Genomic DNA, 13,792 nt, shown 5'->3' with positions numbered 1-13,792 from the left:
GTGGAGGAATGATGTGTTCATTTGTTGTAAATCTGAGTAAAGCCATGTCATCGGTGTTAAAACGAGTAATCCCTCATGCATGCGCGACTTCAACTCATCGCGGATTTTTAGTAGCTAGTCACGTGATACCGTACGCGCAATTCTATTGGCTGACAGCATCCGGAAGTGAGCAGCGCACTTCTGTGAGACACAAAAGTGATTCAAAACAGTCTGTAAGAGTGTGGGTAAAGGTAATACAGATAGAAGGTGGTTTAATATCAGTAAGGGGAGGGTTCATAAACGTTTAAATTACCTTAAATAATAAAAAAAAATAGTTTGTCGCAATATCGCGGAATTTTATTACTTGCGGGTGGTTCCTGGAACGCATTAAACGCGAGTAACGAGGGATTGGTGTATGTGTTTACTGTTTATTTGTGTTTTAATCGTTGACGACGCACCAATGACAAAGGTCTGGATTTGTCGTCGTCTAGAAACCGTTTGCTGCTGGTTGAAGTTTCGGTGACGGCGGCGTTGGCTGAGGTTCATGCTTTGCTTCCTTGTTTTCCAAAAAGAAGATGCTGACATTTCCTTCCCGCGTGTCGTTATGCAAAACCAGATTTAAAGGCTGAACTCAACTTTGCTGGCACACGATATCAAAACACTGCGTGGCGACTGATAAGGGCTGCCAGTTTTCTTGGCAAGGCTTGTATTTGTTTACTGTAATCACCTTAATATCTCAAAAAACGAACGTGTTAAAGATTTATCGATGTCAAAACGCTACTGGTGGAGGCTTTAATTAGCTCAGCGGGATTAAAAACATGACTTCTCATCCATGAAAAGGCCTTTTTCGTCAGACTGCTGGAGCGAAAATCATCCGGCATTCAGTTAAAATTATCAGCTCATTCGGTCGCTCCAGAAGATGGAGTATGATGTGTACTCAGCGTTTTGACTCCTTTCGAAGTGTCCCCCCCCCCCCGCCAAGCGTTGTCAGAAACATGGATCCGGCATAACAAGATGATGGACGCGTTACACAGTTTGCATATTGAAAGATAATAAAGGCAGATGAAGCATCCGTCTTTGTCGTGTCGTTTCGCTCGCAGGCCGACGGTGTGTGTGTGTGTGTGTGTGTGTGTGTGTGTGTGTTTGCTGCGAGTCGAGGAGTGCTGCCGACTGTCTCAGCTGCAATCCAGAGCCTTCATTATTCAACACATCGACTCGGAGCCGCACGAAGAAGCCATTTGTGCCGGCGTGTCTGTAGGTGGACGTACAGTACGGCTATAAATATCCTCATACGAGCGTTTGTGTTCCTCTAATGAAGTCTGGTGACTCATCGTCACTACAGTAGATTATATCTCTGATTTTTAATGAAGCCTCATGATGGCAGAGAAACATTAGTCATCCCTCCGTCTCTTTCCTCCACTTGTTTCCTCCTCTTGTTTGTTAGCCAGTTTGCTCAAAAGCTATTTGGTGCATTTCCAAAGAAACTTGGTGGAAGGATGGGATGTGGGCCAGGAAAAGAACCAGTTCAGTTTTGATGATCCAGATAAACAAGCAAATCCTGGGAATGTTAAAAAAAAAAAAAAAGTATTTTCAACATGGCTGTATGGATAGAACAGTTTTTTCACAAACGAGTGCCGCTTGAGGCCCGACGGTCCCTCGTCAGTCAAGCCGTAACCAAGACTGAACTCAGCCAAAGAAGAGGATCCCTCATGAAAATGTATTTAAATCTGCTGGAACTTGGATTTTATTTGGATCCCCACCAAAGTGCGGATGAATCCAATAAATATGTCCGATTTGTTTTTAGTAATTTTCTTGAGAAACTAAAGAAACAATTTCTATTTTATAGCACATAAGATCTGGTGAAATTACAATGAAAATCCTGCACGTACCCTTTTGTATGAATTGGTAACTATTGTGGTTTTTAATTCAATCAAATTGCTTTACTTTATCGGTTTTGCAAAGCTAACCAACAAAGGTTAAGTGCAGCCCGTTTACCCTTCCTCCATAGCTGCTTGTTCTCTAATCTCATTATTCTCAATCCCTCCTCTCCTACTTCAACCGATCCCTTCATCCTCCGGTCTCCCAATCATCCATCCATCCCTCCATCCCTCCATCCATCCCTCCATCCCTCCATCCATCCATCCATCCCTCCGTGTTTCAGTTCTCTAGTTCCTCCATAAATCACCTCAGCGTCACTCCTTTCACTTTACCTTCAATCCTCCAGATCTCCTCCCTTCTTCAATATTACCCTTATATTCACTTCTTGCTCCCTCATGAATTCTTTTTTCGCTCTTGTTTCTGCCAGTCCATCAGTCCACCCCTCTATCCCCTCCATAAATCCATCAACCAATTTATCTGCATCCACCAGATTCCCCCTATTTATCCATCCATTCCTGCTGTCAAACATTGAGCAGCACCTTCATCCATTTATCAGTCCCTACATCTCCGTCGATCCTTTCCTCCTCACGTCTTCCACCTTTTTATCCTGTATTCAATTCCCACGAGCGTCATATATTCTCTCCTCTCCTGCCCGCCACCGATCCCTCCTGCCGTCCTTTGTTTCCCTTCATCTTTCATTCATTCACCAGAATCGTCCGACTTTGTCTCTCCTCCCTCCACCTGTCTGCACAGACAGCTCCGGGCACCGGCCCAGATCCGAGCAGGACGTCCCTGATAAGTCAAATGAGGATTCTGCCTTAATGAGCTGTGGCGAGAGGAGGCCGGCGTTACCGTCGTGTCGACGGCGACGGCCGTGTTCCAAAGCCAAAGAAGGACTCGCTCTTTAGTAACGGGACAGATCCGACTCACCGGAGCACCAAACAGAACACATGATGATGACAATGGTTAAACACAGACATCCCACTATCCCCATCCTCAAATTGACACACACACACACACACACACACACACACACACACACACACACACACACACACACACACACACACACACACACACACACACACACACACACTCCTCCACCCCTTCAATCACATCCCTTTGGTTAATCTTCCTGAACACAGTTGTACCCCTGGCAGCATCACGACCGCCTGGTTGTGGAGCGTCATCAATCGTAAGAGTGTGTGTTGCTTTATCAAATGTCATGCTCTTTGTGTGTGTGTGTGTGTGTGTGTGTGTGTGTGTGTGTGTGTGTGTGTGTGTGTGTGTGTGTGTGTGTGTGTGTGTGTGTTTCTATTATGAAATTGAAACTATGACTTGATTAAAGAACAGCAGGTGTGACGAGTTTGTCAGTCAGCTGTGACCTGAGTCATCCATGAATTTATCAAAAAAAATTTCATTTAATTTTTATTTTTTAATCCTTACTTTTATATACTTTTCGGTACTTAGTGCATTTTACATTGCCACACAAATAATGTTGTTTACTATTACTATTGATATTTATTTTAATTTGAAGTACTGTATTAGTAGTATTTCTAGTGTTATCATTTGTATTAGCACTGTTGTAGCAGTACTATAGTAGTAGTAGCAGTAGAAATAGTAGTAGCAGCAGTAGAAGTACTGGTAGTATAACTGAATATCAGTAGTATTAGTACTGTAGTAGCAGTATTAATACTAGTACTAGTAGTAGCACTTGTAGTAGAAGTAGTAGAAGTAGTTGTTGTAGAAACAGTAGTAGTAGTAAGAAGAGAAGAAGTAGTAGTAGTGGTGTTATTAGCATAATTATTATAATTATTAGCAGTAGTAGTACTAGTAGTAGTAGTATAATTATTACAGTAATAATAGTAGTATCAGTCATAGTGGTTTTGCAGTGACAGTAGAATTTAAATGACATAAAGTTAATTTCAATCAAAAGGAATCCAAAAGAATTTATGTTTATACTACAAATCAATATTCTCCAAAAATATATACTGTCTTTATATCTATGTGTTCTGTTAAGAACATTTATATCTTTTTATATTTACTATTGTTGACGTTTGGTTTGTCGGTGTTTGCATTGTTGATATTTGAATTGTTTTGAACAGTCAGCTCCATTCAGTGGCGTGAACTTTGTGAATTTATCTTAAATCCTGAATTCTGGATTCAGTTAGTCTGCATGTGCGTCAGACTTTAATCCCCTCCTCTCTCATTGTGCTTTATGGAACGGTCCCACCACTACATGCAGACCATTTAGAGACAATAGAAGATGGAAAGATGAGATAATATCATTTTAATTAAAGGTAACACAATGTGAAATACAATCACGAAAGACACTTAATGACTGATAATCTAATTTGTAGCTCCGATATTTAACTTTCATCTACTTGAAGGTTTTCATGTGTCTGGATTTGTGTGTATTTGCTGCCCTCTGACCGGCCGTCTCCAAATGACAAACTGTTATTACTGACTGATACAGACTCAGCACAGCTGGGCTTTACTCCACACTTTGCCTCGGATTAGCACGGCTCGGCTAGTAGTAATGATAATGAAGGAAGTTGCCCACAGCAATTAATGCACTTAGCTACTAATGATGATTAACTGTGGACTGCATTTGATTTTGGAAGCTGATTAGCTGCCTCCGAACACAAACAGGTTAATTGGTGTCACGTCTGGTTGAAAGAGGCTTCAGAAGCAGCAGAACCATTCATGTAGGACGTGAAAGGAGGCTTTCAGAGCCTCTGATGGATGACTCTTTTTTTTTTCTCCCCGTTTTATGAATGTGAGGAGAAAATTATGATGAAAATGTCAAAAGAGGAAGAGTTGTCAGTGTGAAAGTCATCGGAAGGTTTCATCCGCTCACGGTAATATAATTCTCGTTCTCGCTGGATGATTACTGCAACCTCTATAATATTTCTTATGAGCACTCAGAAATAAAAATTGCTCAGATTTTTGTTTTTACTGTATTATTATTGTTAAAAATCAAAGTTCTTCCATGTGCATATATTAACTAAATGCTTTTTCTACTGGACGTTTTATAATTGGAGTTTATCTGTAATTATACCTCCAAACTAAGTCATCTGACAACAGCTGGGAGTAATAAAGTTTGAACTAATGTTCCACTCATAGCTGGATCCTAACATTTTGTTGATAAGCGTCTGACGTTTTTTCCCTTAATAAACCTTAATTGTTCCTTCTCGCTCATAAAGACAAAACATAACATACCATATTCCACCAAACTACCATTTTCCATTCCTCTTTTATATCAGCCTTGTTTCATCCTTTTCTTTTGTTCATCCCTTTTTCTGTTTTCTCCATCCCTTGCCCTACCTCCTGTTCTCCCTCTTCTTCCTCAGCCCTGCTGTTGGCTGACGGTGAGTTCCTCCTCTTCCTCCTCCCTGAGTGAAGCCTTCCTCTGTGTGTGCAGTGTGCTTGAAGTGCCAGTGTGAGTTTGACAGTCTCGGGATGCATGATGTGGAATCAGACTCACTCTGGGTGACAACTTTGATGGTTTGTTTTTGCAGAATTTTGAGTCTCACTTTGAGGCGTTTGGTATAAATAAACTGCACGCTGCTGCTATCTCCTTCTACCGCCGCGGCTACAAACAACACATGTTCCCTCTACTTAATGATGGATGTTCACGCTGATCAGCACATAAATGAATCCATAAATTATGTTTTCCCAGTCAAGAGCAAAGCTGAGACTCTTGATAAACTTCAAGATTAAAAAAAAAAGAAAAGAAACTGCAGTTACAAAATTAGAAATTGAATTACTTTGACTGTGGCTGTGGATATTGAGCCGAGACACGAGTGGATAATCAAAAATTAAACATGAGCAAAAAGGATCCTGTCAGGACTTGTGGATGCATACTACTTAGGTGTGTAATTGATTTAACTTAAAAGATCTAGTATGTGTGTGTGGTGTGTGTGTGTGTGTGTGTGTATGCTTCCGCTGCTATATTATGCATTTGCTTGTCGACACGCCCTCCTATCAAGGGGACTTGGCTGTGATCTTTAATGGCGGTGTTAATATTTAATGGTAAGCGTGTTGTCAGCAAAGAGCAGCGGGCTGGGACTCTGGGCTCCTATAAAGGATGACAAGGTCTCTGCACCAGGTGTCTCAGTGGGGGTGTCACACACAGAGCAGGATGAGAGGCCTTCAGAAGTACAGCCGCTCCTTCTTGATAGAGTTTGACAGCTGAGAATTGATGTGATGCACTCTTTGTAGTGCGCAGTGCACTCGGACGCTCCGTGGAGCTCCGAGGCTCCTTTCTACAGCAGAGGACACGTCTGATAGCTACAAACAGGGACAGAGCAGGGCTTCCATGAGACCTAGAATGCATTTTGCATTTAGAAAAACCATCAAATACGGCCTTATTTAATGCTGCCATAGAATTTCCGAGGGAAAGTAAGATCTACAAAGCATTTCTAAAGCACCCTAGCTGAAAGTGTTTTGATATTCTCTAGAATGACTGAAGAGGAGACTTTATTTTGAAAAGCACAAATACAAAGCAAATCACAGAACCAGACAACTCAAGTCTCAAGTTTCAGGTCTAACCTTCAAATGGAGGACAAGATCAGGTTTCAAACTCATTTTTACTGAGGGCCACGTCAGCATAATGGCTGTCCTCAAAGGGTCAGATGTTACTTATACATGTAACTAAATGCTGCTAATCTAAATAAATTAAAGCAAGCTAAAAAAAAATTCTACAATCACATCCTGATGACATTTCTCGATGAGCAATGAATTCCATGTTTTTAATCGGTTATAACGAGGGAATTTTCAGCGCTGTTTTCCAGCGTTCGGCTACCTTCATGTTTGCACAGAGACGTAGTTTTGAGACAACGTGATGCACCAGATGGTTGTTACGACTCCAGCTGCCTCTCAGAATAAGTTGTGTGGTTGTTCAGGAGTGCACACCTAGACTCACTTGGAAGGAACAATCCTCAATAAGAACCGAGGGGCACTCATGTGGAAAGAAATCTATGTTTCCGATGAGTGTTGGCACATTCCGGTCCCGCATTCCTCATGATGATGTAGGACCTTGAAAGTCATTGGAAATTCCAACAGTATGGGCTAAAAGTAGAATAAGGAGGTATTGTTTTGCATGCAATTGATACATCACGCACAGAAAGCTCTCAGAAAGTTGCTGTTTAGTCGGCATTGCTAGAATAAATTTGGATTTCAAGATCATCACTCTGCATTGATTGATTGTGACCTAAATACTGCAGATAAAACAAATACCGTCTCTTTGTAAAGCCTGATCTTTATAAAGGCTGAATAAATTCCAAGCGTCACCAGCGAGGAAACCCTCTGATGTTTGGTTGGTGTGCTGTGAAGTGCAACACAACATGCTAATCAGCTGAGCATCCTCTCACCGCCATTTTTTCTTTTCATTCCGCTCCCTCTCACCCTCTACGCTTAGATGTGCCAGAGAGGAAGTTGACATCAGACGAGGAGGAAGCCAGGCGGATCGCTGAGATGGGGAAACCGGTGCTGGGCGAACACTCCAAGCTGGAAGTCATTATTGAGGAGTCGTACGAGTTTAAGGTGGGAAAGGTTGATCTTCAAACACAGATATCTAAACAGCCAGTTTGGGAAAAACATCTACATGCATCTAATTTTAGCATTTCTGGAGGAGATGTGATTCACATACATCTTCAAACACACTCCAGTCCAAAAATATACCCACCGTATCTGTTTCTGACATGCGGTTTTCATGAGGCAGAGGATTCTCCTGCCTGGAACTTGATGCCACTGCCATCATGTGGTGAAGCTCATGCATGTCCTCCTGTAGCTCCAGGCTGAGCATTTAAATATGTGAAGGATGTCGTTACAGTTTTGATCTTGTTCTGGGGTTTTTTGGGTTTTTTTGCAGAGCACAGTGGACAAACTGATCAAGAAGACCAACCTGGCTCTGGTGGTGGGAACTAACTCCTGGAGAGACCAGTTCATGGAGGCCATTACAGTCAGTGCAGGTACAGGAGAAAAACAAAGACATACTGTATGAAAAATGTAATGGAATTTATTTCTGTTATTGTTTACTCATACTTTTGCAGGTATTTTATCATTTTAATCTTTTTTTTAATTTGTTTTTAATTTGTATGAGTAAACTTCAGCTTACATCATTAATCGGTTCCAGGAGACACACTGTAAGTCAAAAAACGATGTATGGTCAAATTAACTAATTTCCAGGATATTACCATTCCCAAACCTGGGCTGTACTTTATTTTTGAATTAATTTTCAATAATATTTGGTGAATCTGAATCTATTTTAAGCTTACAAACAAATAAATAGTGCAGAGGAAACATCACTGTCTCATCTTCAGCCGCTTCTGCTCTGCCCGTCACAGAGGTTGTTAGAGGCCAATAATATGATATTATGTGTTTTTATTCTTATTTATTATATAGTAATATGGTATTATGTGCTTTTATTGGCTTACTAGTGATTTTGTGGGTCCAATACTCGTGGCAGACAGACATTGAGTAAAATGACTTAAAAATGATCTTTATTTTTTCATGTATTTTAATTGAAGACTGACGTATCATAAAGAACAATGTAACTCGAAACAACTGTGGTGCTGGTTTGAGCTCTTTAAACTCAAATAAAGCTGATCTGTGTCAGGTGACCGCAGCATCAGGCGGCCATGCGGCCTGCGGTGCAGCTGCCGCCGTCGCCGTCGAGGTCTCGGTTTGTCACTTCGGTTTTGAAATATTTAATCCGGCGGCGCTCTTTATTTTTTCATCATCTTCCTGCTATTTAAAAATGCATGCACCTCCTCACATGGTCTGACTCTTTGGATTAGCATAGCGGTCCCTCCTGTCCGTTGAAGTTTCCTGTTAGCTTCTAGGACACAGTAGGTCGCCATCTCCTCATTTGCTTTAGTCCCTGAGCTAAAAATGTTAGCATGTATATGACATATCAAAGATGGAATAAGCTGTCAAGATCAGTAGGAACTCAAAATATATGATTATCAGAAACTACAATATAAAAGACCTGCCAGCTATTTGTTGCTGATACTTCAGGATAATCTCTCTCTCTCTTACACATCTGGTGGTAAACGCTTCGGTATGAAGAAATTAATTCTCCTTGACCCACATATTGACCTTAAGATGAGAGTTTTCATTCGCAAGAGTAAGACTAACCCTTAAATAGATAATGTCTTGTGGCAAATATGAATATGAAGAATGAGTCAAGTGCCTTTTATAAGTGAATGTTGTTTTTTCCCTTCCCCTCTTTGTCACCTCCTTCATCAATCCCACCATTCACCAACTCCTCCGTCTCTTTACCCTCTGCTCTCTCTATCTCCCCATCATATTCCTTTTTTTCCATCATCTTTTTGTCTCTGCTGCTCCTCTTCATACCTACATCCCCTCCTTCACCATTCTCTGACCCCTGCCCCCCCACCCCACCCCCCACCCCCAACTCAATCCCACTTACACCGAGAAGATGAGGACGAGGAGGACACTGGGGAAGAACGGCTGCCATCCTGTTTCGACTACGTCATGCACTTCCTCACCGTCTTCTGGAAGGTCCTGTTTGCCTGTGTTCCTCCCACAGACTACCTGAATGGCTGGGCCTGCTTCTTCATCTCCATCGTCATCATCGGCGTGCTGACGGCCGTCATCGGGGACTTAGCGTCTCACTTCGGATGCACCATTGGCCTCAAGGACTCGGTCACTGCTGTGGTGTTCGTGGCACTCGGTACATCTGTCCCAGGTGAGAGGCCCCAGATCCCTAAAGTTGGTGCTATGTAATAAAAAGGGGTGCGTTGCTGTGAATCTTCTTTAATTATTTCACAATATTGTGAGACTCCGTGAAATTTCGACGTTCCCTTTGAAATGCAGATGCTTGGTCATCAAGATGGCAGATTAAATTTCATTCGATAGGAATTGAATCACACAAAAAAAACCTGACTCTGTCAGCATATTTGTTATTAAAGGTCTGGCGTGCACATTAATAAATCATCACTGCAAGAAAAGAAAGACGCATAAATATTACACACTAAAAGAAAAACCAATACAGAGAAGATGCCAGACTTCCCCGGCCTCCATAATACTACTTCTGTTTTGAGTGACAGGTCCAGAATTATCCTTATAAAGAAATAGAATGATCAGGCTAGAGTAGGGTGAAGGGTAGCAGGAATCATGGTCATCACTGACCAATAAAAGTAATGATATATAATAATGGTATTCTTTATGATGGCAAAATCATTTTCTACCAAAAATGCATGTTTTGACCCAAGCAGCTCATTTTCCCATAAAGTTTTTCAGTTGTCTCTTAATACTTTCTGATGTCACATCTCAGTCTCCCTGTGGCACACCTTTATCTAAAATAATATGTAATGGAGCCTGCTGCCCTCTTCTGGTAGGAGAACTTCTCATTGGGCCATATCCTGCCTCTCCAAAAAAATTTGTCAAAATCTGTTCATAACTTTTTGAATAATGCAGGCACAAATTTGGCAGAACTGGAATCAAATGAAGAAGCTAAGAACAAATGACTTCTCTCTCCAGACACCTTTGCCAGTAAGGTCTCTGCAGTCCAGGACACCTACGCGGACGCTTCCATCGGGAACGTGACCGGCAGCAACGCCGTCAACGTCTTCCTGGGTATCGGCATGGCCTGGTCGGTGGCAGCCATCTACTGGCACATGAAAGGGAAGCCGTTCGTGGTGGAGGCTGGCTCATTGGCCTTTTCCGTCACTCTTTTCACCATCTTCGCCTTCCTGGCCATCTCGGTGCTGCTTTACCGGCGCCGAGCCCACATTGGAGGAGAACTGGGTGGACCCCGGGGACACAGACTGGCCACGTCAGCCATTTTTTTCAGCCTCTGGTTCCTTTACATCCTCTTCTCCAGTTTGGAAGCATACTGTCATATAGAGGGCTTCTAAGTGGACTTCTAAACCATAGAGAAAACACACATACAGGGGTTAAAAGTTCAGCTTCAGAGGTAAAAGGGTGAATTCTCACTGTGGAATTTGTGTGGATGCGAAATAAGAGAGGTAAACCTGGGGTTTTCCCTGACGCCCCTATTCCTCTCCCTCTCTCTCTCCCTCTCTCTCTCTCTCTCTCTCTCTCTCTCTCTCTCTCCCACAACCCCTTCTGTGAGGATGCTTGGAGGTGCGCCCCCCTCCTGCACCAACCGGCCCATTCGCCTTGGTTGTAGATGGGCCGTCCTGAACCTGCGCAAGTTTGCTTACAGTTGGGATTGGGTCAAGCTGGAAGATACCGATTCCAGGGTCTAGTCCCGCATTCCACTGGAAGAGACCACAGTCTTATATCCGGAGAGAGATGAGTCAATCAGAGGTATATATTTTTCTCGACTTCTGGTGAGAAGGACATTTTTTAAAAAGTATTTTGGGGATAAAAATCAAAAACAAATCGAACAAAAAAAGACACACACACACACACACACACGCAGAGGAATAAAAGAACTATTTTCTGATGTAAGGAAAAAATTATATCTCAAAGGATCTACGTCGCTGAGTGAAAGTGGGATTGATTCATAGTAATTTTTTTTAAAATTTACATAGTTTCTTAAGGAGCGATCTCAGATATCACACAAACAAGAAGAGGAAGAGGAGCGACAGTGACTGTTCATGCTGGCAGATCAATCACCATTTAAACCTGCAAGGAGGAAGAGGTGGACACAGTGAACACAGTCAAACTGCCCTGGACATTACTTCTGTACTCTATACCTATCTATATATAATATATTTCCATATTTTCTGTATATTTTGAATATTTGTTTAAATGTGGTCACCTTCTACTCTAACAACAGAGGATTGCAGTGGTTAAAGTGGAATGGGAGGGGATGGGGGGGGGTCAAACTATATACTGGAACGATGTCTTCACATTTCTAAGAGTTATGTATCTTGCCTAGGTAAAAGTATGACATTGTATTTTATTTATTTACTGATATCTTGGTCTGACTCGAGTTTTCACCTTTTCAAATCCAACTAAAAAAACAACAACTATATGTTGCTGCAGAGGTAAATTCAGAGGTATTTTTGTACTGTTCCTTCCATGCACTTTGCTGTATAGTTCTATTTATGGAGACTTCTACTTGTACATGTGCAAAAGGCCACGATTGAAAGTGTCACTGCAGACTGAACAGAGTGCCTGTGGAGAGGGAGGCTTTTGGTTGCACACGCTGACTGGCCTTTTGCTGAGCTGAATAAGTGAAGAGTTTCTCTCTGAAGTGTCACACAAACCACTGTTAAAGCAGCTTTTACGCATTTTGGCCACTTGGGGGCGACATAACAAGCTGAAAACCAAGCAGATAAAAAACTTTATTCTGATTCTAAAAGCAAGTCAAACTGCCCGTTTTTTGGTTCAGGCCACAGGTCTTCAGCAAACAGAAAATAAAGTCCAGGCTGTGTCAATTTACATCAGAAATGTTCACTTATTTAAGGGCTTTGCCACTTGAAGTGACAGTTTCATGCTAGCCTCCTGTCATGCGTCAGTTCAGGACTCTGAGCTTGATGAGTGTGTCTTTTCTCTGTATTTCTGTCTAAATATTGGGATTAAAACTCAAAATATTTCTGATTTTTAACAAAAAGTATGAAACAACACACCACTGGCCATTTCTGCAGTACATCACAACCATTTTTAAAAAAAACTGCCTTGACATTTCTATCCATTTGCAGGAGCATATGAAGCTCGAGATCACACATTGACCATTGAGTTCCAAAAAATAATTGTGTTAATGTTTGAAACGCATAGAGGCCCATATTAAATTGTGAATTTACTGCAGAAATAAACATGCATAAGAATGTTTGAGTCTCTATGGCTAATTTCCTCCTTCAGGACAATTGTATGCAGGGTAATTTTTATTAAACTTACAGAGAAGCGTAAAAATATACTTCATCAACCTCAAAATGAGGCTTGAGTTGCGTGGATTGTTTGACCTGATCAATTTCTCTATACAGAAGTCGACATCTGACACCCGGATATGTGAGAAGTGTAGGTTGTTGCAAACAGGTCAGCCCCGTCGCCCACCTTTTCTGAGATCAAGAAAATTCTTGATAGATTATAACGTGAAACACATTATGTATTCATGTTTAAATAAGCATACATATATGTTAAGTCCTTGCATAAGAACGTGGGCCTCGCATGCGATCTTGTCAGAAAGAGTGTTTTCAGCTGTCTTGTTGCCACTTGTTCCCCTCATCTTAAATTCTCCTTGAGGCAAGAAGCTGCGATAAGTACCCTCTGTTTATGACATCATTCGTCTCCTGAGGGGGTCACCTTTCTCCAGTTCATAACATTTCAAAGATGACTCATGAAACTGACTGCACTTTTGTTTTTCATCATTTCGTGATGAACTTGGGTGATGCTCATTTTAGATTGAAACTCTTCCAGGAAGAAGCCAAGAGACTGTCGCAGGCGTGAATTCTGAAGCAGCTTGATTCTGCTGCTGAAAGCTACTTAACACATGGCTGGTGCTTTTTTTTTTTTCTAAATTGGAGAAAAGTCTTGAACCCTTCTTAATTTGTTTAAAAAATTGTTTTAATATCCAATACATTCTTTGCTAATTTAAAATCATCCAAGTGATTACCAAAGAAGGAGGATACATCATGGGTTCAGAAGCTAATATACAGAAAGTGGCGTGACATTACAAGATGGGATGTCAATCTTGAGTCCGTGTGGTTCTTCTTCTCTATTTCTCCTCATCATCATCATCCTCAGAGTTCTTCCTTTGGTGAGCAGTGTTGTAAATATGGCTGAATCAGATGCTCTTTCCTGGCTGTGGACCACACCTGCTCACCCCACTCCCGTTTCACCTTTTTCGGGGAGAGCCTCCAACACCAAACCCTCACGATGTACATAATTTTCGGTGTAACTTTTCGTAGACATGGTGTAGGTGCATTCGAGGAGAGGCAGCATGTCAACACGATTTTCACGTCTCATCCACAAATTATCTGGAGTCGGTGGA

General features: G+C 41.7%; 1 protein-coding gene across 1 annotated transcript in view; it reads left to right on the top strand.

Annotated features, from left to right (window-relative positions):
- The window catches only part of slc8a3 (solute carrier family 8 member 3), an 89,403-nt gene extending 77,810 nt beyond the window's left edge, over positions 1-11,593 (top strand). Inside the window, exons 4-8 of the mRNA XM_068338684.1 lie at positions 5,211-5,228; positions 7,280-7,404; positions 7,733-7,832; positions 9,305-9,574; positions 10,369-11,593. Coding sequence (XP_068194785.1) covers positions 5,211-5,228; positions 7,280-7,404; positions 7,733-7,832; positions 9,305-9,574; positions 10,369-10,745 — 890 coding nt within the window. The 3' untranslated portion in view covers positions 10,746-11,593. The remainder of the gene's footprint in view (positions 1-5,210; positions 5,229-7,279; positions 7,405-7,732; positions 7,833-9,304; positions 9,575-10,368) is intronic.
- The last annotated feature ends 2,199 nt before the right edge of the window (positions 11,594-13,792 follow it).

Source organism: Antennarius striatus, chromosome 17, assembly GCF_040054535.1.
Source record: "Antennarius striatus isolate MH-2024 chromosome 17, ASM4005453v1, whole genome shotgun sequence".
Lineage (NCBI taxonomy): Eukaryota > Metazoa > Chordata > Actinopteri > Lophiiformes > Antennariidae > Antennarius > Antennarius striatus.
This window is presented reverse-complemented; position numbering and strand designations above follow the sequence as displayed.